At 41.0% G+C, this 27913-nt stretch overlaps 1 protein-coding gene across 2 annotated transcripts in view; it reads left to right on the forward strand.

Annotated features, from left to right (window-relative positions):
• AGBL4 (AGBL carboxypeptidase 4) overlaps window positions 1-27913 on the forward strand; it is a 950709-nt gene that overhangs the window by 705803 nt on the left and 216993 nt on the right. For both annotated transcript variants that reach the window (XM_075759445.1, XM_075759446.1), the window contains exon 7: window positions 20916-21005. In XM_075759445.1, coding sequence (XP_075615560.1) covers window positions 20916-21005 — 90 coding nt within the window. The remainder of the gene's footprint in view (window positions 1-20915; window positions 21006-27913) is intronic.

A 27913-nucleotide genomic window follows, 5' to 3' on the forward strand; every position in this document is an offset into this window, starting at 1 on the left:
TCCTGGTTGAAAGCCAGGGTACAAGAAGGCAGTTAGGTGCCTGGCTCCTCCTTTATCATCTAAATCCCATGGATTCAGAAAGGACAGAGTTTTTTTTAGTATCTTCTTGGATTTGTTCCTGCTTAATCTCTTTCCTGCAGCCTCAGGACTTCCTCTGTCAGGCTTTACTCTCCTGTATTTTTCCAGGAAGCCACAGGAACTCTCCATTCCTCTGCCTGAGGCTACAAGTGACCTTTATTCCATGTAACATTTATTGCTAGTGCAGGCAAAGGGGGTCTCACATCAGCTTGGCTCTGTGCTGTTTGGCTGCTGGGACCGACGTACAAACCTCACTATTGTCAGCACACTAAAGATATCCAAGGTTTCTACCTGTAAAAGTTAAGCTGAATGGGAGAGGATAGTCCTCCTTTGAGTTTAGGATCTCAGGCACTGTGTCTGATCCAGATATGGTTATGAGTTGCTCAATCATGCAGTGAAACTTCTTTGCTTTTCTTCAGGGAAAAGAGTTGTGTTGTGCTTTTCAGTGGTCTCATCAGGTTGGTCGACGGTGTGCTGGCACTCCTGCAGCTTGTACCTGCTGCAGAAGTAGCATCCCTACTGAGACCGTCACTGTTTTGACTGCTTGTTATTTCTTGCTGGACTCAGTGATACTTTGGATTTTGCAAGGACAGGTTCTTCCTCTCCTGGTCCTTGATAATTAGGAATCTGGAATAGATGCTTATTTTGTCTCTGCTCTTTACTGTTTGCATTCTGCATTTGTTGAGCTTCAGTTAGATTGTCTCTCTCTCCATCCACCAATAACTGAGTGAAACCACCCCTCTAGAAGCCTTTGACCTTGTCTCTATAAAGAGATCTTGTATTACCCTAAATAAGGCTGTCCAAAACCAGGCTATTTCACTGTTTTTCTTTTGTTAAGAACTCGATATTATTTTCCCCTCTTTCTTTCCTTGTCTGAAACTGAAGTGGAAAAGAGGAGTGGAAGAGCCATAAGCAGTGTAAAGAAAATGACAGACTGCTCTGTGTTACAAACTCTGTAGAACAGGTCACTGGTCAGAGACATTTGCCTCTTATTGGCTATGCTCAGTGTTTCCTATTTTTTATTTTATCTTTATTGTTATTTATCCAATGTAGAGACATGCATTTTTTTGACAATCACTAGCCAACAATTCCACATTTGTCAAAGAGAAAATGAGATAATCATCGTGTGGCCTGGTATTACTGGAAGGGCAGATTAGATTTGATCAAAAATGGTGGCATTTTATGGTTAGTTTTATGCTCTGTAAATAGAGGAAGAGACAGATTGAAGAGATTACTTTACAAAAAATTCCATTTCAAGTCACTGGGGAAGCAGGTAACCTTCAGATCTGAGCTTTGCATAAGAATGCCGTGGAAGAGAAAGGATTTCTATTAACACTGCCAGCTTCTTTAAAAAAAAAAAAAAAAAAAAAATACTGTCTGCTGCTCTACATCAACCTTCATCCTTGCCTGTTTTCTCCTTTCCATCCACCTTGTCCCCTGGCAGTGCCATTAGAGATGAGCCAGTGACTCATGGCAGTTCCTTAGCTGAGGCAAGTAGTCATCGTTCCATTGGCTTCAATGGAGCGGTAACAATTTATGCTGGCTGAAGGATGGTCCCTCATGGTTTGAACCTGACCCAGTGGTATTTTTTTTCTACAGTACTGGGATTTTTGTTTGGTTCTCTGTAGTGGCAGAGATCGCTTGTAAAGTTTTTGCTTCTATCCAAAGTTTGAGGCCGTTCATGACTGGAGTATTAATGTTTTTCAGAATGGTTCTGAATCAAAAGTGGGGAAAACTGGTTCAGGTAGGCAGTAAGTCTGGCTTCTGATTAGAAAAAACATCCATAGATTTTTCAAAAAAACAAATAATAATTAAAAAAAAGCCTAGTTGTCAGAATCTGGGAGGGAATGGCTGGGGACGGATCTCTTTGTGCTGTGTGCTTTTCTTATTCCATAGGTATTCAATAGTGACTAGTGCTGGAGGCAAAGCAGGAGGTTAGATGGACCTTTGTCTTATCCAGATCATGTATCATCAAATCAGACTTTTATTCTCCTGTTTATGCTTAGATTGTGGAAGAATGGAAATATTCTGCCAGTTTTGTGACAGCATTTGAGGAAGAATTGTGTTTTTATGCAGAGCATAACCCAGTGCATGTCTTATTTCTTTAGTGAGGAGCCAGAACCACTGCTGTAAAAGTGCTCTGAAAATTTTGATTGCTTTCGTGTGAAAATAAAAGCTCTCTTGTGACTATCTGCATACTTTTGGGTGACACTTGAGTAAAAAGAACAACTTCTGGATGCTTGTTAATCCCCAAATCAAAACTATTTTTGCACTTGAACTGTCCACCTGCATTGGGCCTATTTCAGAGCAGTAAATGAAATCAGATCATGGTCTATCATGCTTGCCTGTACCCACCACAAAAAAATTGAGGCAGTTAGGGTAAAATACTTGTGTGTTGAGCTTGGATGTGCAGCTATCACAATATCCACCGAACAATATGTTTATTTTAATAAAAAGTATTCAAGGATGATCTTTTTCATCACTGTTTTAATTAGGTTTAAATAAAAATTATTTTTATGCACAGGAGCCACAGATGGAACATTTGCTTTTCTAAATACTTCATGTGATTGCCCATAGTCCCCAGATTTGTCATATTTAACTTATTTCTGCTAAGCTTTTTAACCTTCTGAAACGAACCACCAGTTTCTTTGACACTGATCATCTACCTGGTACAGCAAACCATGTGAATTCCCAGTTGCAGTTTAGGCTTACCTTATTGTTAGTGACAGAAACTTCAAGCAGTAAGATGCTCTGCTGTACTGGCTAAGCTATAAGCACACCAGGGGAATCATGGATCTATTGAAGTGAATGGCAGAATTATCTTTTTGTCCACAAGTTCATGCTTAGGGAGAAATACTACTTACCTGAAAGTCCTGAGAATGTAAATAGGGAAGATGGGCAGCTAAACAAGGGAAAGGGAACTGGAAGGTCAAAGCAGGCCATCATTTGGGCTGTGATGAAGGTCTGGGGCCAAAGGCCTGTTGAAACCGACACCAGCTCCATCAGCCAGTTACGAGGAACTAGTTTTTCATTGCAGTCCTTTGGACTCTATCACTCCTTTTACTGAGGTTGTCTCACTTTAGAAACAGGAGACGATCATTGTCCTTCTTTGTGACAGCATCTGGGTGCCCTGTTATCTACACCTCCTTACATAAACAACCCCTCTCTAGAGTTAGCCATCCAAATATGACATAAGTAGTGTATCTCATGAAAAGTCAGGTATTTACTTCTGGACTACCCTCTTCTGCTGTCACAGTATTTTTTCCATATAATTCCTTGGCCCAGCTGTTCTTGTAGTAAGTTATTACAGGGTTTGCATTGCTATAACTCAGTGATCTGTTTGGTTCCTGAGGGGAAAAAAAAGCTTTTTTTTTTTTTTTTTAAATCAAAGGAATTTAACTTTGTCTAAGCTCTGCACACAAATAGAGCAACTGCTGTAACTTATGTCTACTGTTGAGCTTGTCAGCCCTGGCAGTGTCCTGTTGAGAGGCCTCCTGGTGTCAAGTGCACTCTCTCAATATGAAAAGGAATTTTTATTTGTAATGAATATTCATATGATAAAGACATGGGTGATCCACAGATAAAACAAAGGGGTTTATCCTCACAAAAGCAGTACTGTGAGAATTAATATGAAGGGGATCTCATATCACACAATTCAGAGCATCTCATCACAGGAGCCAATGGGTGCAATTCTGCCCAAATTGATGGAGTGGCTTTCATTTACCCCAACAGTGAATTTGTTACCTACCCAGCCAGACCTAATACTTTTTGACATGAATAGATGAGAGGATCAGTCCATTAATGCATAAGATTTACTAGCTATTTGGTGAGTTTTTGCCATCTTTGACATTTCAGAATGGAGCTTAATGATGCAGCAGTTTAGCATAAACAATCTGACTGCATGGGGATGTCTCTTTTCCTCTCTTTCTGCTGCCTTCTCCAGGCTTGGCATTCTCAGTGTGTATGTGACTTGGGACAGTAGGGTCCCTTTTCACATATACCTACAGGCTCTGCCACAGCTGTTAAGCTTTCTTTGTGAAGCAGGAGTTCTACAAGGGCACAGGTTAGGCATTTTTTCAGAGCTTAAAATAATCCCGTTTCCCCGGTTCCTCAGAAGATGTTGTGTTTAAAAAAAATAAAATAAAAAAAATTACACACTTTAATAGAAATACTTTTCCTTCATTAAATTAAATCTCTAAAGCCCAATAGCATTTTCAGTGCTTATATGAAAATGCCAGTGGGGATTTGAGATTAAAAGCGGTATTTTTGTACAAGTCAATGAAGATCTCAATAGGAAAGAACACTCTTCAAATATAAATTCCTCCAGTATCGAGAAAGACAGATTTTCTACTTAGGTCCTTGATAATACTTCTCCCAGCCTTGTTATGAAATTCTGTTTTCACATATCTGATATAAGGCTGTTACACATTAGCTTTCCATTTAATGAAATCTTATTAATGGTGCCTTTTTTATTATAGAGATATGCCAAGCTACTCAGATTTAATTCATGTTTAACAGTAAACATGAGGTGCTGTGACCCATTTGTATGCAGCTCAGGTTCTCTTTTTCTATACAAAAAAAGGATTAAATAGCATATTAAAAATAAAAGCAAAATATATTCACTATTGACTTATATTGGTATCACCGGACATACATTACCATGAAAGGCCACTTACACGTGTGACCCACAGCTTAAAGGAGTAGGAAAGGAATATATTAAAAACCAAATTCTCAAGAAAGATTTGGTAGTGGTTTGTTTTGCTTTTTTTCCCTCTTCTGATGTCTCCTATCCATTCAAGCAAAAAAAAAAAAAAATATCTAACAACATGAGGTCTGCATTTTTGTAGATAAAATACTGCATGATCAAGGTGCAGATTTTGGGAAAGTGCTTTCCAGATTTTTTCCCAGCAAAGAGAAGAAATAGGCATAACTTGTTTTTCATAATAAAAGCATACAGATGTAAAGTTTTTGCATTCAAGAATCTCAAAGCCATGTATAAATCCAGGTTAGCATTACTAGTGTTTTTAAAATGGAGGAAAATAAGTCAAGAGTTGTGACAACAGAGGTCAAAAAAAGTAGTGTGGGTATGTACAGTCTCTGTGCCGGTTCTGAAGGCATCTGATCTGCTGCTTACAAAAATTATCAGCCCTTCAGTAGTCATCTGTGCTCCCAGAAAAAGCACGGAATAAGATTTAGAAAAACAGCCAACTCAAGGCACTCAAGTAGAGCGTGCTGAAGAACAGAATTCTATCAGTATCTTAAATTCACTTGTTTTATCAGCACTGAGAAGGTGCGCTCACTCTGGATTCTCTCCTGGAGTTAGACAGGCAAGTCAGAGGATAACTGGGAAAGAGACATAACATTTTGACACGACTTCTGTAATTTCAGGTTTTCCAAATTGTGAATTCTAAATTTGAGCCTTCAGAGAGGGCATTTCCTCAGGCATTGGGGATGAGAAGAGGCTCTTATTTATTCATGCTGAAACTACTTTTCTTTGTCATCCAAGTCAATATTCACTGGGTTAGCTGTTGAGCAAGAGCAATCATGATCCTGTAATCTAGTATTCAGGATGTCAATGTGGAAGGAGGGAAAACAGCATTCTGGTTCGTGTTCTATTTACTACTACATACTTCTGCTTTAAAAAAAAAAAAAAGAAAAAAAGAAAAAAATCCTGCATTATAATGTGTTTAGGATACTCCTGGAAGCGTGAATGTAGGTTCAGAGGCCTTCAGGCTGAGAAGGGGTTTTGCCTGGGGACTTCCCGCACTCTGGGTAAGTCTGCTGAGCCTGTAAGCATTGAAAAATCAGGGAGTGTCACCACTACTTTTTTATCACTGTGTTTTTGTGGGGCTCTTCCATTAGATACAATTTGGAAAGGCTAAAACTAGTGGGAGAGGCAGAGGTATGTGGTTTTCTGGGGGACTTGGGCAAAGGGAAAAATCTGGTTGCCTATGGATACTGACATATCCTGAACTAGGTGACAGCTGAATGCAGTTTTTGAAGATCTGAACTATGGATTTAAATGGGATTTAGGCTACTTTAGTTGCTAAATCTGTTTGTGGATTTATTCTTGAGTGTCTTTTGAAAGGTTACTCATCAGTTCAGTGGAAGAGCAACAAAAAGAACACAGGATTTTTGACTTCTATCCTCGTATTCAGACAATGCTACATCATGTGTTTGATAGAGTACAATGACCTTCAAAAAGTTTTCCATCATTTTAGAAGCTTTCTCAAAATTAGGACAGTGGTCTGGGCTCAGCCTTGACAACTTCTGAAAAGTCTCTCCAGGGTTCAGTCCTAAATGTCATCAGTGTGCACGTGTCTGGTTTGAAAGTTTAAGTTCTGCAATGATGAGAAATTCTGCTTGAACTTAATGGCATGGAAGCTTTATTTTTCATTCTCTGACTTGGAAATGTGCAGGACTGCATTACACCAGCACTCTAGAAACAAAACTGCTTAAATCCACTCTGACTTTTGCATGCTGTATGGTAATAATTGCGGCTAATAGGAAGATAGCTTCTACAATTATTACAATCAGTAGATCAGGAATACAAAGATAAAGCAAATTAGGAGTAATCTGTTCTGTTTCTTCTAAATCAGTTCATAAACTGAGAAGGCAGTCATTGTAAGTGCAGACCTAGCTTTTCATTCAAATCAAGCTTTTGTGTCACTTACTGATAAGGTCGGCAGGGTTAAGTCCATCAGTTGCTGTTGTTGTTTTTCCACTTGTCTGGAGTATCTCTATTAATTTTTCTTTCATCTGAAATAGCGCCAAATCTCTCAAATGTTTTTGACTAGAGAATGGTTGGGTAATGTGGCTTCCATCAGAGATGGGGTCAGAGCAAGCAGGGACTGTAGACACAACCTGGTGGGGACAGGAAGGTCTGGGGAGATGGGGTACAGATGTTTTGCTGGCAGTTATGCCAATGATTTTAGTAGTCTGTGTTGGGTGAGCTGTTTAAGCCATCTTTGCTTCAAGTATTCATCACTTGAATGGGCTTGAAATTGCTCTTCTCTTACTGACAAACTGCTGCTTGAAAAATACCTGTGCTATAGCCTGAGGGATATTTGGGAGGGATTATCAGCTCCTGTGCAATCGGTGACACTTAACACAAACAGCGATGCATGTGGTCATGTTGTGTTCACTGATTTTTGACTCCACAAGGAACCCCAAGGTTGACTGTTTGCTCTGAAGTCTGCCTTTGCTAAAGGGAAGCAGTGTTGAATTCCAGCTCAGCTGAAGGTCATTAGCATTCTTTTACTGTATTACATGCAGATTTTCCTGGCTCACAAGAATAGCATTACATGGAGTATGCATCCTATATCAGCAAAAGAAATGTATGCATGCAGAGATATAGCCAGGGTTTATAGGCTTATTAGAAGATGTATAAACAGTCCTCTCCTCCACCTCCTCTGTCCTTATTTCCCACTGACATTCCCCCTGGCTGTGTTTTCCCTTCCTCACCCTTATGTACTTTCAACAGATTGGGGTAAGAAGGATTGTTTTTACTTTAAATAACTTAAAATCAGCAGCATAGTCTTTAATCTATCACCACCCTGTATTGGCTGACCCTTGGGTGCACTGAGAGTATGTGGGGGTAAATATAAGCTCAGTTCTGTAGCCTTGGCTCAGGAATTCAAATGCCAGGCAGCAAAATTCCTTACAGTGAGGGGACGTGGATACAGCCCTCTTTCAAATAGGGAGGGCTGAGCAGCCAAAATTGTATCAAATGACATAGGGGAAATTTTAACATGCATGCCTATGTTTGTTCAGGAACTTATCTACCATATAGCATATGTAAACTGAGTCCTGTTGGCACCAGAGTAATTTGGGATGGTATGAAGGATGTGGGTGGGGGGAGCATGGGGAAATGGACTAATCTTCTCTGCTGCTCTTTAATTAATCTATATTTTCCTATTTAAATTAGAGAGGAATCACAATGCTTCTGCAGATGTAGCGAGATGTCTGCAGAGAAAACCCTGTTGCTTAAGAATAAAGAAGTCCATGTAGGCTATTGCATGTGGTCATCCAAATACAGTCTCAATGGTACCAGCAATTGGTTGGTTGATTGCCATCAATCTGCACTAAATGGGACAACACCCCACAACCCTGTGTGCTGTGGTCCTGCTAAAGCTGGATGCATGGCAAGGAAACATCAATGTTTCTGGAGGCAATTTCACTGCAATCGTTTCCCCTTTGTTTTGAAAAGCTGTTGCTGGCTCAAGCCACCTTTAATGTTGTGCTTTGGGCGTTCCAAAATAGATTGCATCGAGTGAAGCTGAAGTCTAGAGTAAGGGTAGTCTTCCTGTATGAATCTTTATTTCTATCGAGCAGTATCCAACCTGCATTGGAAAGATAGCGAGGTGCACAGATGCTATGATGATTGACATGGTCTGAAGTGTCAAAGACTTGAATGAGGCAGGAAGATACAGGTGGTCAGGGAAGTTACTTAAAGGTCATTGAAGTGATTTTCTTGCACCTTTTTCCATTTTCATAGGTCTCAGAGTCTGTACAGCATTTGCAGCTGATACCTTTGAGACTATTGGATGGATAAACGTAACACAAATGAACTGCAAGTGGTGAAGCCTAGGCTTTATGCTTCTTTTGCCATTGAGTAGCTCCTTGAGTTCAAGCCACTTAATTAAAGACTAGTCAACAATGTGTCAATGCTGATGGAAGCAATGACACCATCTCAGGCTGTGGCATCCTTCTGTGATGTCAACTGCTGTCTGAATATTTTTTCCCCCACTTAATTTTTTTAGTAAATATCCCCATTGTGCACAGTGACTCACACTTTGTATTAATGAGAAATGTAAGGCTTTAAAAAAACAATTGCACTGTAGCCTCATTACTATGAAAAATCCATTACGTGGAAGTCATTTGTCAAAGCCAACTGTTTAGTTCCTGTAATTTACATATTTATCAAGTTTGATTGGAATGTAATGACTTTGACTTTCTTCATTTTTTTTAACCTTTCTAACCCTCTTTCCATGAAAAGGGTGTTTTTTTCTTTATGGGAAAGGGCAAAACATAATTCAATTTACATTCAATAATAAATATACATAGTAAGATTTCAAATAATTTCAATATTCTTTTACATTGGAAGAGAGTTACTTTTGCATGGAAATTGATGTGGGATCTTACGAATCCATTAAGTTTTTGTCTCTACCGAGGGATCTGGTTGGCAAAGAATAGAAAGCACAAAACACTGTAAATGAGATAATGAGTGTCAAGATGTGCAGTTAATATTGGATCTCCATAATTCTTTTAGTTGAGGGATCAGACGTGCATGGGTTTCCAGCATAATCACATGATTTATCATGGATTATTACTTTCATTTTTATCTGATGGTGGGAGGTTTGTGACAGAGCACCAACTAGGAGCATTATATTCCCTTGACTACAGGGCTGGAGACCCAGGCTGCTGCTGAGGACACTGTGATCCACACAAGCATCTTACACCCCAGTGAGTTTTTATAAGACAGACAGGCAGAGGTGACGAGAGCTTGCTGTAGCAGCTGATACTGGGAGTTGTTAAAGCTAAGCAATGTGGCACTGCTTGTTTGCAACTGGCCTCAAGTGAAGAAATCTCTTCCCTGTGCTATGGAAAAGGCTAGAAAATATGATACAGTGGCTGCAAGAATGACAGGTGAAGAGCAGAATGCCAGCTCTCATCTGAGTATTGAAACTTTCTCTATAAAAAGATCGTAAGGACATGAGAATTGAGCAGACCTGTGCTGTGCCTGCATGTAAGAGTTCATCTGAAGGGGTCAGTTCCTCTGGAATATTCTGCGGCCTGAGCAAAAACTAAACCAATGCATACAAAATTAAAGCATTTTAAAAAATATAAACACCAAGGGAAGAGGCAAGTGAGAAATAGGTTGATATTCAGCAAAAGAAATTGCTATCTGAATACCAAGAAAAATATCCTCAGGGTGAGACAATGGAATAGTTTTCTACAGAAACTGGGTGCTGGCCAGATGAGGATGGGCTAGATGAGCTAAAAGGTCCTTGCCAGATCAAATGTGAAAGGGAATACAGATATTTTAGTGACTAACTTTGAGAGGTGGTGAATATCAAGCAGCAGGTGGCCAGCCACAAATATAACCTACGTGACAAAAAATGATCTGCTACAGAAGCTGTGGCATCCAGTTCATCAGCCCCTTTTCTGTCCTCTGCTGCTTCACAGCATCTCCCACTTGACATTCCTATCTTTGACGTGTCCCATCCTTTAAATAAATGATGACTGAGTGTGATCCCCTTGAGCTTCAACTTGGAGCGTGTTTTTATTAATTTATTTCTTGCTGTGCTAGATTTCTCCCCCTCCACTTTTAAAGGCTCCTTTGACTTTAATTAAAATTCTCCATAGGCTTATTGCCTTGAGAGCGAGAGTGTGCATGTGTGTATAAATTGGTTTTAACAGTTTGCTGACTAGATAGGTTTTACAAAGCTCACACAGCCTTCCAGTGTGCACGTGTGCAGACAACAAAATGTGTTTTCACATATGCACCATGCTATATCGATTGACTGCACTTCTGAAATTTATTGCGAACTAATGTTGAGACAAAAAGGATAATTAGGATTGGAAGACACTTGCGTGTACAAGTTAATGTGGTGCTTACAGAGATCTTCAAGAAGGATCACATCTGTGGGAAGAGGTGTTCTTGGTTTGATGTAAGGCAGGGGACAGATGTGGCAGGTTGGTCAGGGTGGGAGAAGGTTTTATGTGTCCAGGTAGAACTTAAACATCTTTGTGATAATTGTTTTTGCAACAGAGGGGAAAATGTCATAAGCAGCATTTGAATAAGAATGGCAGCTTACTTATTTCTTAGCCCTTAATGAGACCAGAAAGTGCCTGACCTCTGGGCATGCATGTCACCATTTTGTTTTTAAGGAAAGGACAAGGGTGTGACAGGACTTTCTTGCCAGACTGTGGGGTATGTGGCATAGGTCGAATATTCTTAGTACGCTTCTGTCTGAGGTCATGCCTGTGATGCTTGCTGGTGCTGGAGTCATAATCAAAAGTGAGTGGAATACATACACGCAAGCAAAGCTGATTTAGAACTGCTGAGACTCCTCCCAAGCCCCAGACTCCCTCACATCACGACCCTGTGATAAAAATCTGTGAGGAATCAATGAACAAAAGCAGGGGCCTGGCAGTGTGTCCAGGAGAGATCACCCTACTCCTTTGTGAAAAGGGGACACTTTCCACCCCATCTTTGCCATCTCTCTTACATTAAAAAGCACCTGTTTCTCATCCTGATTTGAAACCGATGTCTAACATTACAGTAAAGAAGGATCTGGTTCTGGCTGGTTGAGGGACGTGTGTAAGTGTTTCAGCCCTGAGGGTAGTCTGCATCCCCCATCTTGCTGAGGTATTTCAAAGTTTGGATTTGGTGTGTAAGATCCTTTGCTGAGCATCTTAATTTTTGGTGCTGCATGTTCGAGTGTGAATTCTGATTTTGGGCAAGCTGTGAATGTGAAGAGAAGCTATTCACTGGTGTCTCTTTCTTGTCTTGTGGGCTCAAGCCTCTCTGAAGAGAGTGTTGGTGCGTCCTGGAGAGGTCAGTGTCATGTTCTGAGGAGCACTGCTCTTCATGAATCTCATTTCAGCAGGTTGCTTTTTATTGACCACTAGCTCAGCTACTGAAGAACACACTGTCATAGTTCACTAAAGGCCAAAACCTCTGCAGAACACCTTGCACATCCTGCCTGGGATCACTGCTTTCAAGCCAGGTCTTGTACACTGGAGACTTTATTCTGCTTAACCCTGTCAGTCCCTCTCCTCCCTCCCAGGGAGAGTCCAATGCAGCAAAAAATAAGAAAAATAATCATCATCTGTGTCCTGTAATTGAGCATAGGGTGTCCCCACTTCTTTATTAGTGTTTTGGGAAGAATAAGAGAGGGAAGGGTCCATGTCGTTCAAGTCAGTAGCTAAAAGGTGGGATGCAGGAGACAAATCCCGTGACAGTGTTGGTTGTATTGCTTCACTGCTCCCCCAGGTCTGAGCCTTTAGCCCAGCTGGCTGAAACCCTTGGTTGCCTTTTCCTTCCAGAATGAGACCTGGCCCTACTTAGAACAAGATATCTGAGTAGGTATCTATCCAACTTTGTCCACCATTTCATGCCTCTCCACCTTTTTTTCAATTCTTCTCCTGTTGTACTTTTTGCCTGTTTAACCGATTATGAGGCATAGCCCTAGTGAGTAGAGGTTTTCCAGTTACAGCTTCCCAGAAACATTTTTTCCTGATTTCTGCATGTTGTCTTGCAGTTTGTTCCTTTCCTTTTTGTTTTATCCATTGCTCTTGAGAGGTTAGAGATGCTGGACCATGGAGTTGCATCTCATGGCAGCTGTAGATGTCCTTTTCAGCGCTGTAGTCCTCAGAAGGATCCATGACGAGTGCGAGGATGTGGCTCTGCATCTCAGAGAAACTAGAAGAGTTTCAAGTATAGCTGTATTAGGACTCTCTGTTCTGAAATGCACATAGTTTTGCTCAATTTTTACATGGGAAATTCTAAGCACTGAAGTTAATCACAGGCAAATCCACAGCAAAACTGGAAAGAACAGAACAAAGGTGTCCTGGCTGCTCCTGTAACTGCTGGACTACTCTGTGAGTGGTTGGTAATTCCCTCTTCCCTATCTTGGCTGAAATTCTGACATAAATTATACTCTTATCTTTCCACCCATGCATACTTGTAGCAAACAAACATAGCCTTAGCCCTCTTCACTGCAGAGAGCTGATAGAGAATTGCTTTATAACAGGCCCTAGCAATATCTTTTGAATCCCTGGATTTTAAAGACAAACTGAAAAGATACCCATGTAACTGTAGTATTGCGGGTAGAAATGTCTTGCATCCAAGTATTTTCATTTCTATTCCTTTGTATAAAGTGAAAGCTACCAGGATGGTGAGCGTTTCTACAGGGATGATAACTGTGAAAAGAGAGAGCAAGACAGGTACCAGTTAGTATCGATTCCTTGCCTGAAGATGAGGGCTCCCTTTGTGGCCGCAGGTAGCTCCTTAGCATTTCTACCTTATCTTCACTGCTGTGGGGTTGTGGAGCTCAGTTAAGAGAACCCTGTGGAATGGCTGAAGATCTTTATTACTGTCACTGATGGTAACTGGAGAAGTGCTGCTACATACATAAGCTACTGCATTTCTATCCGGTGTAAATATTTTGAGAGAAATAAATAGGATGTGTTTTGGTTTATGCAGTTTGTAATTTAATGTCAACTATTGCAAGAAAAAAAAGATGAGTACTGTAGATCAGAGTTCATGTATTCACATATAGATAGGTGAGCTCTGACTCTATGGAATTTAAGGAAATAGCATTGAAAAACACTTAAGTAAAATGAAGACTTTTAGCAAATCATGGCTAGAATGTTTTTGCTTGGTGTTTGGGGTTGTGGTTTTTTTTTTTTTTTTTCTTTTCCCTGCAGGTAAACTTTACTTTCTTGTTCTATATCTTCTGAAGGACACATGCATTTTCTGGGATTTTGGGAATGATTTCTGGGGTTCTGGGATTAGACATCAAATTTAACAAGATGATGTATAGCTTTGAGGAGACACATTTGATGTACCACTTAGCCTTCCCATAATTTACAGCCTGCCTCTGGTCTCTGGAGGGCAAGGGGTTTATCTACACTCCAACCTGACTTTATAAATAGCAAAGCAGGAGAAGGAAAAAGAAAGCAGGCTGGGAACCTGCCCACTAAACTGTTATGATATGATGGTGATGCAGGTATATGACATTAAATACTATTGCCTGCATCCTTAATTGTGAGTTGTCATCACCTTGGCCATTTGAGGATGATAATGTGCTGTTCATATTCCTGATTTCTATTCTTATTCATAGAATTGTATGTTCCAATGTTAAAATGCATATATATAATTTAAAAACAAAACCTCAGGGTTTTTTGGGAGTGGTTTTTTTAGTGGAACGAGGAGGGAGGAAAGATATGAGTGTACCTTGACTGGTTTTGCATGCGGTTCACTTTTCCTGCCTCAGAAGTGTAGCAAGCTGACAGTATCAGAAAGCCCAAACAGAAAAATGGTTGCTTCCAAGAAGTAATGACGATTAAAAACAAACAAAGTGGGGCTGGGAGGTAAGGGAGATCTCGCTCTGTAGTTGTTTGCCATTTCTGATTTTGCAAATAGCTCTGCAGTGTTGTTTGATCTATGCTTCAGCATAATTTTACCAGGAGATATTTCTGGCCTTTTGCTTTACAGTCAGATCCCTTTGCTGGGCTGTTAGGTTGAAAATGCAGTCAAACATTAACATCGAGACTGTTTATGTAACCTCCCACTGCATGGAACCCATCCAAAATACCCTGCAATTGAGGGAGGGAAGGGGAAGAAGGGGATGAAAAACAAGAGCTAGATAGAAATAGTGCCTGCTCTGGGATTTAAATAGGTCAACTCATTTCAATAAATAGAAGTTAGGCTGTTGACATATGTCCATCTACTTAAACTGTCATCAAAGTTCACTTAGCTGTATTCCAGCAGAGATTGTTGGCCATAAAAGATGCAAAAGGCATTGTTACAGAGGACTTAAAGAGGGAAGAGGAAGGATGAACAAAGAAATAGCCAGGCAAGGAGATCATAAAGTATTACACTTTCAGATTCCTGGTGGCACTGACAAGTGTTGATAACTCTTTCAGCATCTACCTTCAGAACACCTTGTCTGCCTTTCCTACCCTGCCCCTGTGTTTGTCCCTATACAATGCTCACATACGGTGTAAGTCTAAATGTTCCTTTTTTCCCTTTTCTACTGGAATATATTTAATTTGCTTTGAACAAGAGCAAACCCAAATCCCAAGGCCTCTGAAAGAGGGGGAGTTATGGGAGGGGAATACAATGAATGTCTTAATCCTGTGTCACCCTGTCTTTGAGACACTGTGCTCCATTAAATTGATTTTGCAAATGAAAGCTAAAAGCTAAGCAAAAGCCACCAATCTATTTTGCCTAAAGATGATTTTAGTGCTCTTTATGTTCCCCTAAATGACAAACCAATTTGTTACCTGCCTACATAAACATTTGCCTATATTAGCACCAGAAATGTTTTATTTTTATTAGCCCAAACTTTATCTTTTTATGAAGACACAGGGGCCCAATAAAATTAGTGTGCAAATATAATACCCAATTTGCATTTTTCCATGGTCAGCAGAAAAGCTGAGCAAAATCAATTTGATATTAGGTCAGCATATACATCAATAAAGCATACGCACACACAGGACCATTGTAATGGTCCCTGTAATTTCTATGCTGCCAGAGTAAAGAGATTAAATAATATTAAATGCTCCAAAATAGCTTTGCTTTTAAGAGGAATGTAAAAAGAAAGAGAGACTTTGGCATAAAATGGGCAATAAAGGATAATAGTTGCACAATCTCCAACTTTAAAACATTGTGAGAATGATCTCAGAGGCAGGCTTCCTGCTAAATGGCCCCAATTCAGCAAAACTCTTATGCCAAAACTTGCGTTTGAGCACATTTTTAAACACAATAGAAGTCTGTCAAACAAATCACATATTTAAGAACCTGACAGAGTCAGGGTCAGAACCTGAATAAAAATCCAGAACTCGAGGTTTTTGGATCCAGTTTTAAGTATTACATGCAGGACTGTTGCTGGGTAGAAGGTCCATGCACAAGCGAGACTTTGCTGAACAAAACCCTTCTGAGCTCCAGACGGGACTATCTAAACATGATGGTAGGGGAGGTGAGTCAGTGAGCAACAAGGGCACCTTGTAGCAGTGCTCCCCCTGCGCACACCTGACCTCCCATGGATTCTGCATGGCAGCCAAGCTACTGTTGTCTCCCTTTCCAGGTGAAAGTACAGAGGAATAGGTGTCTGACTGCAGTGCAGTCTTTGCTCGTCTCTCTGTGATACAAATGGCATCGTTTTTACCTTCTGTGCCACTTAATTTCTTTGTACCACACAAGCCAACTAAGAAGGCAAGAAAGAAAAGCTTGTATTTATTTGACCTCACCAAGTTCAGTGGGATTTGGTAGTGACCAAAAATGGTGTTCTTTTGCACTCTGTGTTGCTGAGATGTGCACTCTTGCCTGAAATGACATTTGTGACCACAAGTAACAAAAATAAATGGAATTAGGTGCTAATCTGGTCTCTTAGGAAAAGCCAGAGTACAGTAAATGCTGCTTGGATTTGACTTGCTAAAGCAGGTTAATGTGGTAGAGACTAGGCAGTCAGGACAGGAACAACATCAATGTTCGCTTTCCACGCAGATGTTACAGTTCTGTTGGACACTGACAAGCCGAGATAGCACAGTGAAGTGTAATGCAGTAAAGTTCTTTTGATTTCCTCTGTGGAGTTTTTAACTCGCAAGGTTTTGAATATAAAATACTGGCAACAGGCTACCTCATAGTGCAAAGTACCTGAGAAAGGAAGACAATATGGAATTTATTTGCAATGGCTACACATTTTTCATGAAAACATATGTGGGTATTTAAATCAAATGATTTTTTGGGCATATGTTTTCAGGGTGATGGATTTCCATTTCTTCTGATTAGAGCCTTCTGGTCGTCTACAGATGGGATGAAATGTAGGAGGGAAGAAAGGCAAGCTTTTCCTAGTACCTTGTCCCAACTTTGAAGTCCTCTGCAAAGGAGTGGAATTCACTTCCAAGTTCTCATGATGGGTGCCAGTTAAAGGCTTTCTGAAGTAGACTTCTAGGGTCAGACTTGCTCTTCCTTTGTACTCCATCAGCCTTAGTACTAATTTGTGCATTTGCATCATTACCATACCATGGCTACAAGACTTAAAGAAACCACAAATCTGCAATCTCTCTGCAGTCTGTTTCTGGACTGACCTGGTAGTAGGAAAGATACTGGATATTGAGCAAAGTTCTACCTCAGTTCTGTTACAACACTTCATTTTGGTACTGCAAATGGGATTCCATAAATTTAATATTTCTGCATGAAATTTCTAGATACTTACTATGAAGCTACTACATAAAAATACTGTCGTATTCATGTTTTTATAGTAACATAAAAATGAAAATTGAATGAAAAAAAGGCTAGGTGAATTTGCTGTCTTCCCATGAAGGTTTAGATTTTGATCTTTTTGGTTTTTTTAGTAGAAAATGTTTTCTGTTGGGCTCTGTTTTAGTTGCACTGGTGAAATATGTAACCAAGAGTGGAAATCACTGTTTCCTGGGTGAGAGCTGGGGGAGTGTTGCCAGTGGGATTGCTTTAAGAGGTTGGCTTGTACATGCTATAGCATTAGAGGAGAAGAAACATGAACTGAGGGCCAAACAGTACGAGAGATATTCAGAGTGCGATATTTGAGTTGCTTGCAGCTAAGTGGGTTTCTTTTCAGTATGACATTTGCTTGGTGTTTATCACCATTGTGGTAGCTTTAGAACCAGAATAGATGTGGAGGTTAGTGTTGTTTATTCTGACTAGCACCTTAGATCTTCACAGCTTTGCCCAAGGGAATTCTCCTCCACAGCAGAGCGACAGGATGGTGCTATGAGGGCGTTACACGCAGTGGCAGATTGTTTAGGTCCAGTTGGATTCTTAAGTCAAAGTAAATATTATCAATGATGATAGTAGTGGTAGCCTGCAGAGGGAAAAGAAAATGTTTAGTTCAGTCTTCAAGATACTTTCCATTATTGGTTTGGTGGGTGGACCTCGGCCAGCTGCCAGACACCCACCCAGTTGCTCCCTTGTGTACAGCACAGGGGGAGAAAATAAGATGACAAGGTTTGTGGGTCAAGATAAAGACAGAGATATCACTTACCAATTACTATCGTGGGCAAAGCAGACTTGACTTGGCGGAAATTAATTTATTGCCAGTTAAGATAGACTTGGATAGTGTGAAAATCAAAGAGAAAAATTAAAACAACATTCCCTGTCACCACCCTCCCTCCATTTTGCCATGACCTATTTCACTCCTGACTGCTCTACCTGCCCCCACCACCCCCAACAGTGCCGCAGATGGGTAACAGGGTTGTGGTCAGTCCAAACCAGTTCCTCTCTGCTACTCCTTCCTCCTCATGCTTTCCACTGCTCCAGCCTGGGCCCCTCCTGTGGTGCTTCAGGAGAATCTGGTCTGGCACAGAGTCCTCCATTGGCTGCAGTGCAGATATTTGCTCCAGCCTGGTCTCTCCACAGGGCATGCCCTGCACCAGCTGCATTCAAAGCCCCCATTTCAAGCTCTTAGATGTTACAATATTAAGTATGAACCAGCCTTTGGTTCATATTGGAAGCTCTTGGTGCACCTTATCCCATAGGTTGGCTAATGGGCATCTGTGTTGCCTCGTACGTTCCCCCTCTTACCAGTGTTTTCAGAGTAGCTGAATTGCAATTGAGGAGGACCCACAGAACTGAAAACTTCTCTGCCTGTTTAGTTTCTTTCCAAGCTGTGCTAAAGATATATATGCTTTCCTAAAATGTTAGCAGAAACATTTCAGAAATGTTTGTTTGCTCATGCAGATGTGCACGTTCTGAAATCCAAACACTGAAAATGACTCTTAAAAAAGTTAACAGGTCATATTTTTGCATCCAGCCCAAATACCAGAAAGAAATATGCATGTGCACAGTCACATACGCTGTGTGTTTTATTGTTTCTGTATGAATAATGCAAGGATATTGCTTAAAGAGAAAGATTTATAAAGGTATTGTTGGGCTTTTCAAACTTGGAGAAATTGTCTGCTACATGAAGATGGACAGCCACCTGTGCCTGTGACCATTTTGAGCACTCTGTGTCTAGGAGGCTGGGTACTGGGGAAGGGTCTGTACATCACCAGGTTGTGCATTCACACTCTGTACTGGGCTGGAAAGTGAGTGACGCACTGAGGATCGTAAGCCAAGGCGGTGTGCGGTTGCTTGGCACTGAGTGCAGGGTGGTAATTTGGTGCTCTTCCATCCCCCAAGGAAGGGGCAAGGGAAGTCCTGGTTTGCACCCAGTGCCACATCTCCCATTGACTCCAGGCAGCTTTGCACTGACCTCTAAATTGGGAAAGTTCTCTTCGCTTCCAGAGGAGAATGAACTGACTAAAGATTTTTAATAACTGTTACAAAGGGTAAAGCATAAATAACAAAAATGTTGTAATTATAAACCAAACAAAACCAAAGCCACAAAACCCCCCAAACTAATCCTCTGTCCAAAAGATTTCCTAACCAAGTAGCTGTTCCACTTCCAAGCAGTGGCAGTCGTGTTGCTGAGCATCACTTCTGTGCTGAGCCACTGCCCCTTTAATACTGTTTTTCCAAAAGAGGAGGAAAACTCCTCTTATCTTGCAAAAGTGATCCCAGCCTTCTTTTGCTCATTAAAGTTGGTTTGCTGATTTATCTCCTTCCTCCCACACTACTTAATGTTAATGCAAATGATGTGGGGTGGTCATCAACTTCTAGCTGACGGTATTGTGTTCCTTTTTGCTGCCTCCCACTTTTCTTCTGCAGACAGAATTGACCCCACCAGCTGCTGTGTTTGTCAGAGACATTCTTTCTCATATTTCTTTGCCTCTGGGGCTCAAAAACATCAGATAGTGGTGAAGCTGGAGTGTGAAAGAACAAATGAATGGCTGAGTTACAGGGTGAGCAGCTGTAGGACATTTAGAGAGACTAAGGAAATAAAAAAGAAACCTGCTGAGATTGTCTCCTGAGAACAACCAAAAATATATTGATTAATCCTGTGTTGCTGTTAGGTGTGATTTACCATTGGGGGAAATGAGCATTTCTAAGACTGCAGGAAATTAAAAAAATAACTCAGGTATGGTCTTGAGGACTCCCAAACATCTTTGAAATTAAAAGTCTATGTTTGGATGTGTATGTAATGCATCTACCTAATTAAAAACAAACAAACAAACCCCCCCAAAACCTTGGATTTAGTTCCCAGTCTCCTTTTAGTGTGTAAAGTTTATTTCAAAACAAAGATTTACCCTGTGTCTAGCAATTGGATCCTGCTGTGCTTAGTATTACCCCTGCTGTGCGTGTTCAGATCTAGATAAGACATCTAACAGAGGTCCTGACCTCTTATGGTCTTTAAAATTCCCAGAAGCCATTTTGAAAGAGCACATTTTTTATTTCCTTTGTTTGTTAAATGCAGTCACTGCGCAAACAGAGAAACCATCCTGCTTGACCCATGCAGTTTACAGCTGAAGCAAGTGGCCAAAATAGTGTGGTCTCAATAGTGGGGGATTAACCCATGTTAAGTTCAGTGTAGTTGGGATCTAAGTTTCCCTTCCTCCTATCTGTGAGTTGAAGGGGAACCGGCACATTTTCACATTCTCACCAGAGAAGGTTGCTGAGTTTAATCCTGGTCTTTTCCCCATACTTTATTGGTTTTGAACATCTCAGAGCAGATGCAGTCCCAAATAGTTGAGAGAAAAACCAAAAATATAACCTCCAAAATGCCCCAGAGTAAAGCCTAATAAATGTCATTTGTTAGCACTTTACCCTTGTTTGGCACTGTTACGGCTTGTATCAAGTGTAATGCAGGGTGCAATTGGACCCCCACTGTTGTTCTTGTCGCCCCAGGGGGACATTTATCGCAAGTGAGAGAGCAATTACAGTGCAGTTAAACTCACTGTGGTAAATCTTGGGTTTTAAAAGGAGAGCTAACTTTGTTGTTGTAGGTTTGGCTGCATGTCATTAGTTTTGCAGCCCTTGTGCAGTATGCTATATGGCCTGGTACAGAGACCCAGCAATGCTGCCTCCTTTAATTATAGATTATGCTTATTTATAATGTATGACCGATTTTAATAGAAGGGTATGCTTTAATATTAATGGCCCTTTGTGTCCTACATATGGGACCCAGTTTAAGGATCTTTGTCTCTCTTTTTTCCCCTTTGTCCCCTGTCACCCCCTTCTGCTGCAGCGAACCTGCGTCCAGGGGCTGAACAGAAAGTGGTGTTCATCACTGCACGAGTCCATCCTGGAGAAACACCATCTTCCTTCGTGTGCCAAGGTGAGTGTCTGCATGAAGATGGCAGATCTGGAGGGATCAGGTTTCCTATTGATACAAACCCAATATGCGCGTAGCTTTGGATCTGATAGAAGGCTGAGTTCACACGACAGTTTGTTGTTAGCAGAATCTCTCACCTCTACCCAGATGTCTATCGTCTTGGGGGCAGTAGGAATATATTGTCTCTGAGTCTTGTGAATGTTTGCTGAACTTGGTCAGAATTGGACAGTGGGCTCTGATGCTACTCAGGAAGAACTGATAGTCACATTTGTACATATGCAATGTGATGGTGTAAGGCTCTGTTTCTTAGGAAAACAGGCTGTAAAAGCTCTGGGAGTGGTTGTCTGTTAAGTGCTTATGTTTTCTTGCTGTCTACTGTCTTCAGCTTCTCTTCCACCACAAAGCAGTGACCCTAGTTCTCCAGTTTAATTCTGAGAGGCCTCTATTTCTCTGAAGCTGCTGCTCTGAGGAGCACAGCTCCCAGTGGCTGACAGCTGTTCCCTGCACAAAGCATTCCTGCTAAAAATAGAAAGCAAATTGCCCAGCTCATACTTATAAAGAGTTGTAAATCTCAGGCTTGTGGGTACAAATAAATAAATCATCCTGGCATGTGTTCATATAACTTCATTGTATAGGTCTGAAATATTGTACTTATGGTATGTGACTTTCTGCAGTGGTAAATTGTTGATGGCGTAAATCAACGTAACTTCCCTGAAGCCAAGGCAATATGCTAATTTACTACATCAGCTTGGATCTGGCCCTGCCTAGCCAATGAGTTGCATCAATCAAGCATATGCAGAGTTTATTACATTGGCTGCTTGCGATGCCGCAGATTGTTTTGTGACGGGCCCTGTTGGTACCTAAAGACCTCAGTGGGAAAGGTCTGGCACAGTTTCATGGTCTTCTCTGTGTGCTCCTCATCCTGGCAAGGTCCTGCGTCTGGCATGTCTCTAAGGCAAAAGGTCAACAGCTGTCGCTTCTGCTGTCCTAGCCGATGGGCTAACAGGACACGGGGCCTCTTCCTGCTGGCCCATGGAGTAACAAAGGTAAAACCCTTCCTTTAACAAAAATGGTGCTTCAGACTGAGAGCAGGAAAACTCAGCGAGTTTCCCATCTCCTGTGGTGGCATAGTCAATGCAGGGCATTATAGTATGCATGATGTTTGTTAATGAATATGGATTTTTAATTGGATGCTTTGATTCTGTTTGTGGCTGCTGGCATAGCCCTGTGAAATGAGGGCTGAGGCGTGCTGCTGAGGTGGTACTTTATAAATGATGTTATTTTATTTTGATAATGGAGAGTTTATTCAAAAGGGGGAAAAAAAAGGGAATATGAAAAAGCAGGTGGCATGCTTAGCCTGATGAAACAACTGGATGGAAGTCATGCTCTGATTGTCTCAGAGAAACTTTGTGTTTTGTAGGAAAAATTAAAACAAAAAAAGGGGGGGAATAAGAAAAAGAAAAAGGAGGGGTCAGTGTTGGAGAAGCACATCAGAAACTTGCTGTGACTGCAGTTATAACACACGCTTGACTCGCTTGGAAATGAAGCGGATCTGAAGGCACTGAACTCCGCTGTGCATTGAGCCATTCTGCCCAGTGCAGATGAAGCTGCCTTGTGTGTACAATTAGTGTCAAGACAAGTAGAAATGGCAAACATTTCAAGGCCATTGCTGTGTTGTTTCTAGCATTGCCAAATGTGAAATTGGGTGCTTGTTCCATCTTTGGGAACTTTTGTGTGGGAGGGTCAAAAGAAGGGATAAAAAGGATCCCTTTGGCATTCAAGTCGGGGCACAATGAGGAATTTTATTTCTGGAGTCTTGGGAAGGATTTTGGCACAGTTAGATGTTGCCGATTTAATATCCAAATGTATGGAACATGTCAGGATTTTTTTTTTTTTTTTGGTAGAGAGATTTCTTCTGGAATGTTTGATTAGGCTTGCCACTTGAAGTATTAAGATATGGAAGCTAATCCCAAAGATTCCCCAGGTGCAAGCAGCATCTTGTATATGGACGAGCAGACTGGTTACTGCCAAGGCCTGCAGAATCAGCCAATAGGGGAATAGATAACAAGTTACAAGTTTTCTTTTTTTTGTTCTTCATTTTTTTCTTGCCTTTCATTCAGTTCAGGCTATGTCATCTTCTTTAAAGCTCTAAGTTCATAACTAACTCCTTCATTTTTCTACCTGTCTTTGAGCTAGCCAAGTGTCTTCCTGACCTCTTTGGCCTGCTCTCTGTGCAGGATATATAGCTGTGTGTAGTCCAAACACCAGCTTCCTGGGGACTGACAGAAGCTCCATATTACATCTTCCATTTTTTTTAATGAGGCAAGGTACCCTGATGAGAAGCAAGTTGTCTAGCCTTAATACACCAGGATATACTTGGTCTTGTCTATTGGTCCTTTGTCCTTCACTTCACCCACAGTTTAATTCTAAGCAAGGATCTTTGTGTTCCTGTTGGAAAAGACCATAGGATCGTCTCCCTATTCAGAACTATGTTGTTTCTGTGTCATCCTTCTTCATTTTCCATTACGAAGAATCCACTGGAAATTGTTTTGGATACAAATACTCCATATTCCTGCAGATGTACAAGTATTGTAAACTTGGATACACACCTCTGTCTTCTTACAGCTGTGGAGTGCTTGCAGCAGTAGCCAGACCTCCCTAGAATCATTAGGCACCTCATCCAGCAGTTAAAAACAAGTGCTATAATATTTCACACATGGTGCAGCTGCTGAGCTGTAGCTCACTTCCTTAAAAGGCAGACAAAACCCAGAGGGCCTCTTCATAGAAAGATGGATTAAGAACCTTTTGTTTCTGTTTTGGTCTTTTAAGAGTTATTACGATGCTTCAGGTTAGCCTTTTTAGGAAGTTTCCCTGATAGTTCTTAACTGCTTGTTGTGAAGTTCAGGGACAGAGATGGAGAGTTAGTCACCAGAGAGTACCTTTGCATGAGTACCCTTTACATCCAAAGGTAGGACGGTGCTCTCCTCCTCAGGCTGTGACGGTCATCATGAGCATTGATGCTTGTGTCGTGTTTGGGGATGAGTAAGTACAAGTAGGGTCTAGAACGAAGAGGACTCTACTGTTTTCACTTTGCTCTTATAGACCATTTTCTAACCAACTGCAGTTGCTGCTGCTCCTGGAGGGCTTTTATAGTGTGACACAAAAGAGTGTGAACTCATCTTACAGCTTGAATTCATCTCTCACGGACTGTTCAGATTGCTGAGGGAATTTTCTGAAGTTGTGCATTTAGATTCTTTTCCTTTCTTAGGTATTTTTCCTCACTTGCCTCCCCCCTCAGTATTTTTATTTAAGAAAACACATGCTGTTTTCTGTCTTCCAAATTATACTGTTAATGGAAGTAAATTATTAACTCTTACAGATAGGGTCAGATGTCAGTTAATGCCTATATATGTATGTAGTGTGCGCAAATATGCGTGTAAAATCAGTACAAGTCCCTACTCTCTAAACACTGGTGAAAAGCCAGCTTTACAAAGGCTTGGATTTTATACAAGATCTGGCAATAGGAGTATTTCTTTTCCCTAGTATACTTACAGTCTTATTTTCCTTCCTTTGGCTGCTAGATTTTATTTTCTTTGTGGGAGATAAGCAACTGTCCCTCACTAGTTGTGTGCATGGAAAGTTGTAGGAGTCTATGTGGCAACTACCATGTGTAAGGTTGTCCTGTATGCTTTGGCTTTTGTCAGCAGTCAGCAACTGCAATCTTAAGCATGTCTAGATGTACTTAGACATCTACTTTCCTCACAGACTTAGCATGTTTTATTAGTAGTATGTCATTTGTCATCTTTAACGCATTTGCTATTGTGGCATCCACTGTGCTATCTAAATGCAAAAACGAAAATTTATACCCTGAATGTTTAAAGTTAATATAGCTTCCTAGGCTGGGAGTCCAGAATGGAAGACCCAGTGCAAGAAGGGAGGGAGAGGGATCTCACAGCTGGGTTTGCAGATGCTGAGCATCTTGTGCTAAGTGTAATTTGACCTGAAGCTGACCTTGAAGCTTATGGGCTGAATAGGGAACAGCCATTAAACAGAAAATATAAGGAAAACAGACACCTGGGACTCTTATCCATAAGAAATGGAGCAAAAATGACTTTTCAATCAATCTTTTTTCATTACAGTTGCTTAAATGAATGCTCCTTCTTGCTTCACCTTAAATCAGACGATATGAAATGAAAAAACAGACTACATTGGGCAATGTCTCTTGGTTTTCTGTTAACATTCTTGGTCTGTATTTTTAACCTCCACCCTCTTGCCAGTGGAGGGCAGGGAAAAAAAAATCTGAAAACTTTTGTAGACATTTTGATTCTAAGTTTAAAGAATGGGGTAGAAAGGGACAGACAGCCTGAAAACAAGTCTCTCACCAGCTGTCTCTGGAGTCCTGCTATTGCACAATAACTCACTGGACTAGTGGATAATTGGACTTTTGTTCTCTATGTGACCAAGGTGCTCCACATGCTATGAAGGATTTTATTCCTGGTCAGATTCCAAGAATAGCCCTTTTAAAAATGGTGGCAGTTTTCTAGTTCATTTCATGGAGGCAGTGCCTTCAAATTCTTTGAATTTGATACCTGAAAAAAGTTAGTAAGAGAGTGATGTTTCTACAACATAGGTGGGACAAGGTTTTGGTTTGTTTTGCTTTGTTTCTTTTTTTTTCCCCTTGTGGGAAAGGCAGTTGTATGTGTAAGAAGAGTAATTTTGAAACTTGTTGCTCCTACTTGGAATTTTAGCCAACCTCTGTCTTTTATTTTGAAGAAAAAGGAGGAATAAGCTGTTGGGGGTTAAAAGCTGCTTTTCTGCTTCCTTCACTAAGCATAAATCTTTTGAGCATTAGCGCATAAATGATAGTAACTGAAAGACAGGACAGGGCGTGTTTTAAATTCAAGAGTAAATGCAGCTAATGAAACCTTTACATGTGAAAAGAATGTTTCTGAAGTAACAGAGGTGATGACCTTGCTTAGCTGTTTCCAGGGGATAAATTTCTCCTAAAGAAATGAAACTGAGTTCTGTAGGCATTGGTATAGGATGCTATGGTAATAGCAGCTGTACTGGAGAAAAACACTGAGCCCAGCAAGTGCCTGTTGTGGTAACGATGGGGCCCTCAGAAGCTTGAGGGTATTATCTGCCAGACTTCATATCAGACTGAATTTGCATCTGAATGGGTTGGATCACTTCTGAGCTCGTTCTAGGTACTTAATCTGTTGTACTCTTCTTTCTAGCAAGTCAAATCATCTTCATTTCTCAGCTATATTTCCTACTAGAGGAGGAAACAAAATAGGATTCCATAAAAAGAGCAGATCTCGTACATACATGCATATTTGTTATATTACTGTAAAGTATCAGTTTTGTCTTCTCTGTCAATGAGACTGGAAGTAAACATTTATGCTCTCCTGGCAACTTCTAGACTCAAAGTGAATGCCTCCATGTGTGTAAAGGCTTAGTTTGTCATTCACCTTTGGATGCAGAAGGGTGCTCTGCCTTGGCCGTGCAGCAGGCTGGCGAGTGCTCTCTGATGCAGGAATGCCCTTTGGGGGGGCTGTGGCCAGGGTTTCAGTTTGTGGGCTGCATTGCTAATGCTGAAGAGAACTGAACTAAACAGAAGATTCACTTTAAGGGAGTTTTATACTCTCATGCCACCCCAAAGGTACAAAGACAGTGAGCTTCCATTCCCTTTCATTCTCTTCTGGCTGTAATCCATAGGAAAATGCACCTGATACTGCACGGTTCCACTCTAGAGGTGACTACTCTTGGTCAAAAAAAGAGCAAAATCTTTCTATAAAATGAATGGTATTCTGCATGCATAAGATGATATGCATAAGTTGTGGCAGCAGAGGATGGGAACGCTCTCCTGTTCATTTAAATTCAGCTTAGCACTTACAGGCAGTGAGGGAACATGGTGAACAGAAGCTGCAGTTCATGGTCTCTTTTATAGGGGTTCAGGAAACCAAATGATGAGAAGCAGACAAAGACAACAGAATTCAACAGCCCAACCATAAAATGAGCTGCAGGGCTCTCTTAAAGTTGTTAGACTGCATTCATCCTTCTCACTAAGATTTTTTTTTTTTTCTTTTTTAAGTGCATAGCTCCTAAGCTTTAATACAAAGGGAAACACACTCTCCTTGACTTCTAAAGCAACATGAAAAACACAATTGTCTGTTCCTTGTAAATCTCCTGGATGGGATTTTAGTGTGAAGTATCCCAGGAGAGAGAGAGAGGTTGTTCTGAGAATATAAAACATCCATATTGGAGTAATGGAAATAAAAGCTCCTCTTAAAATTGTGTTGATGTAAATAGACCATTAGGAGAATTTCTGCTACCCAAAGTGACATTAGCTGTTACAAGATACCACAGGTTTTGAATCAATTCACTATGGTGTCAGGCAGGTATGAGAGGTTGTACACCTGTTTTCCCAAGCCGGAGGAAATCTATAATGAGGTTAAATTTCTCTGGCTGTAGTTATGCGATTCACTCTCTTTACCACATATGCTTTCTGCATGTGTCGGGGAACCCCTGCACAGAAGAGAAGGCAGCGTGATGGTGGCAGGGTGGTTGGAGGGGCTGTGCAGGGGCTTGGTGGTCTGCAGTGGGAAGGAGGAGTCCCCAGAGCTCTGGAGACCCAGGCTGTCTCTGAGGGAGGAGTTGTGTCATCTGCAGAGAAGGCTATTGTGTGGCAGAAACCCCTTCCCACCAACAGCAGAAGTTGCTGCCTCATCTCATCCATCCCTTTTTGTAGCAGCAGGAATGGAAAATTGGACTTGCCAGGCAGGCTCACCCCTCAAGCCTAGCCTTGCATGCTCACCTTGCATCTTCCAGTAGGAGGAATGGATCAGTCCTAACTCCTCATCCCTGGGACAACAAGGTCAGATTTGCCCACGCAGCTAAGAAATGTCAAG

The sequence above is a fragment of the Balearica regulorum genome, chromosome 8 (assembly GCF_011004875.1).
Source record: "Balearica regulorum gibbericeps isolate bBalReg1 chromosome 8, bBalReg1.pri, whole genome shotgun sequence".
NCBI lineage: Eukaryota > Metazoa > Chordata > Aves > Gruiformes > Gruidae > Balearica > Balearica regulorum.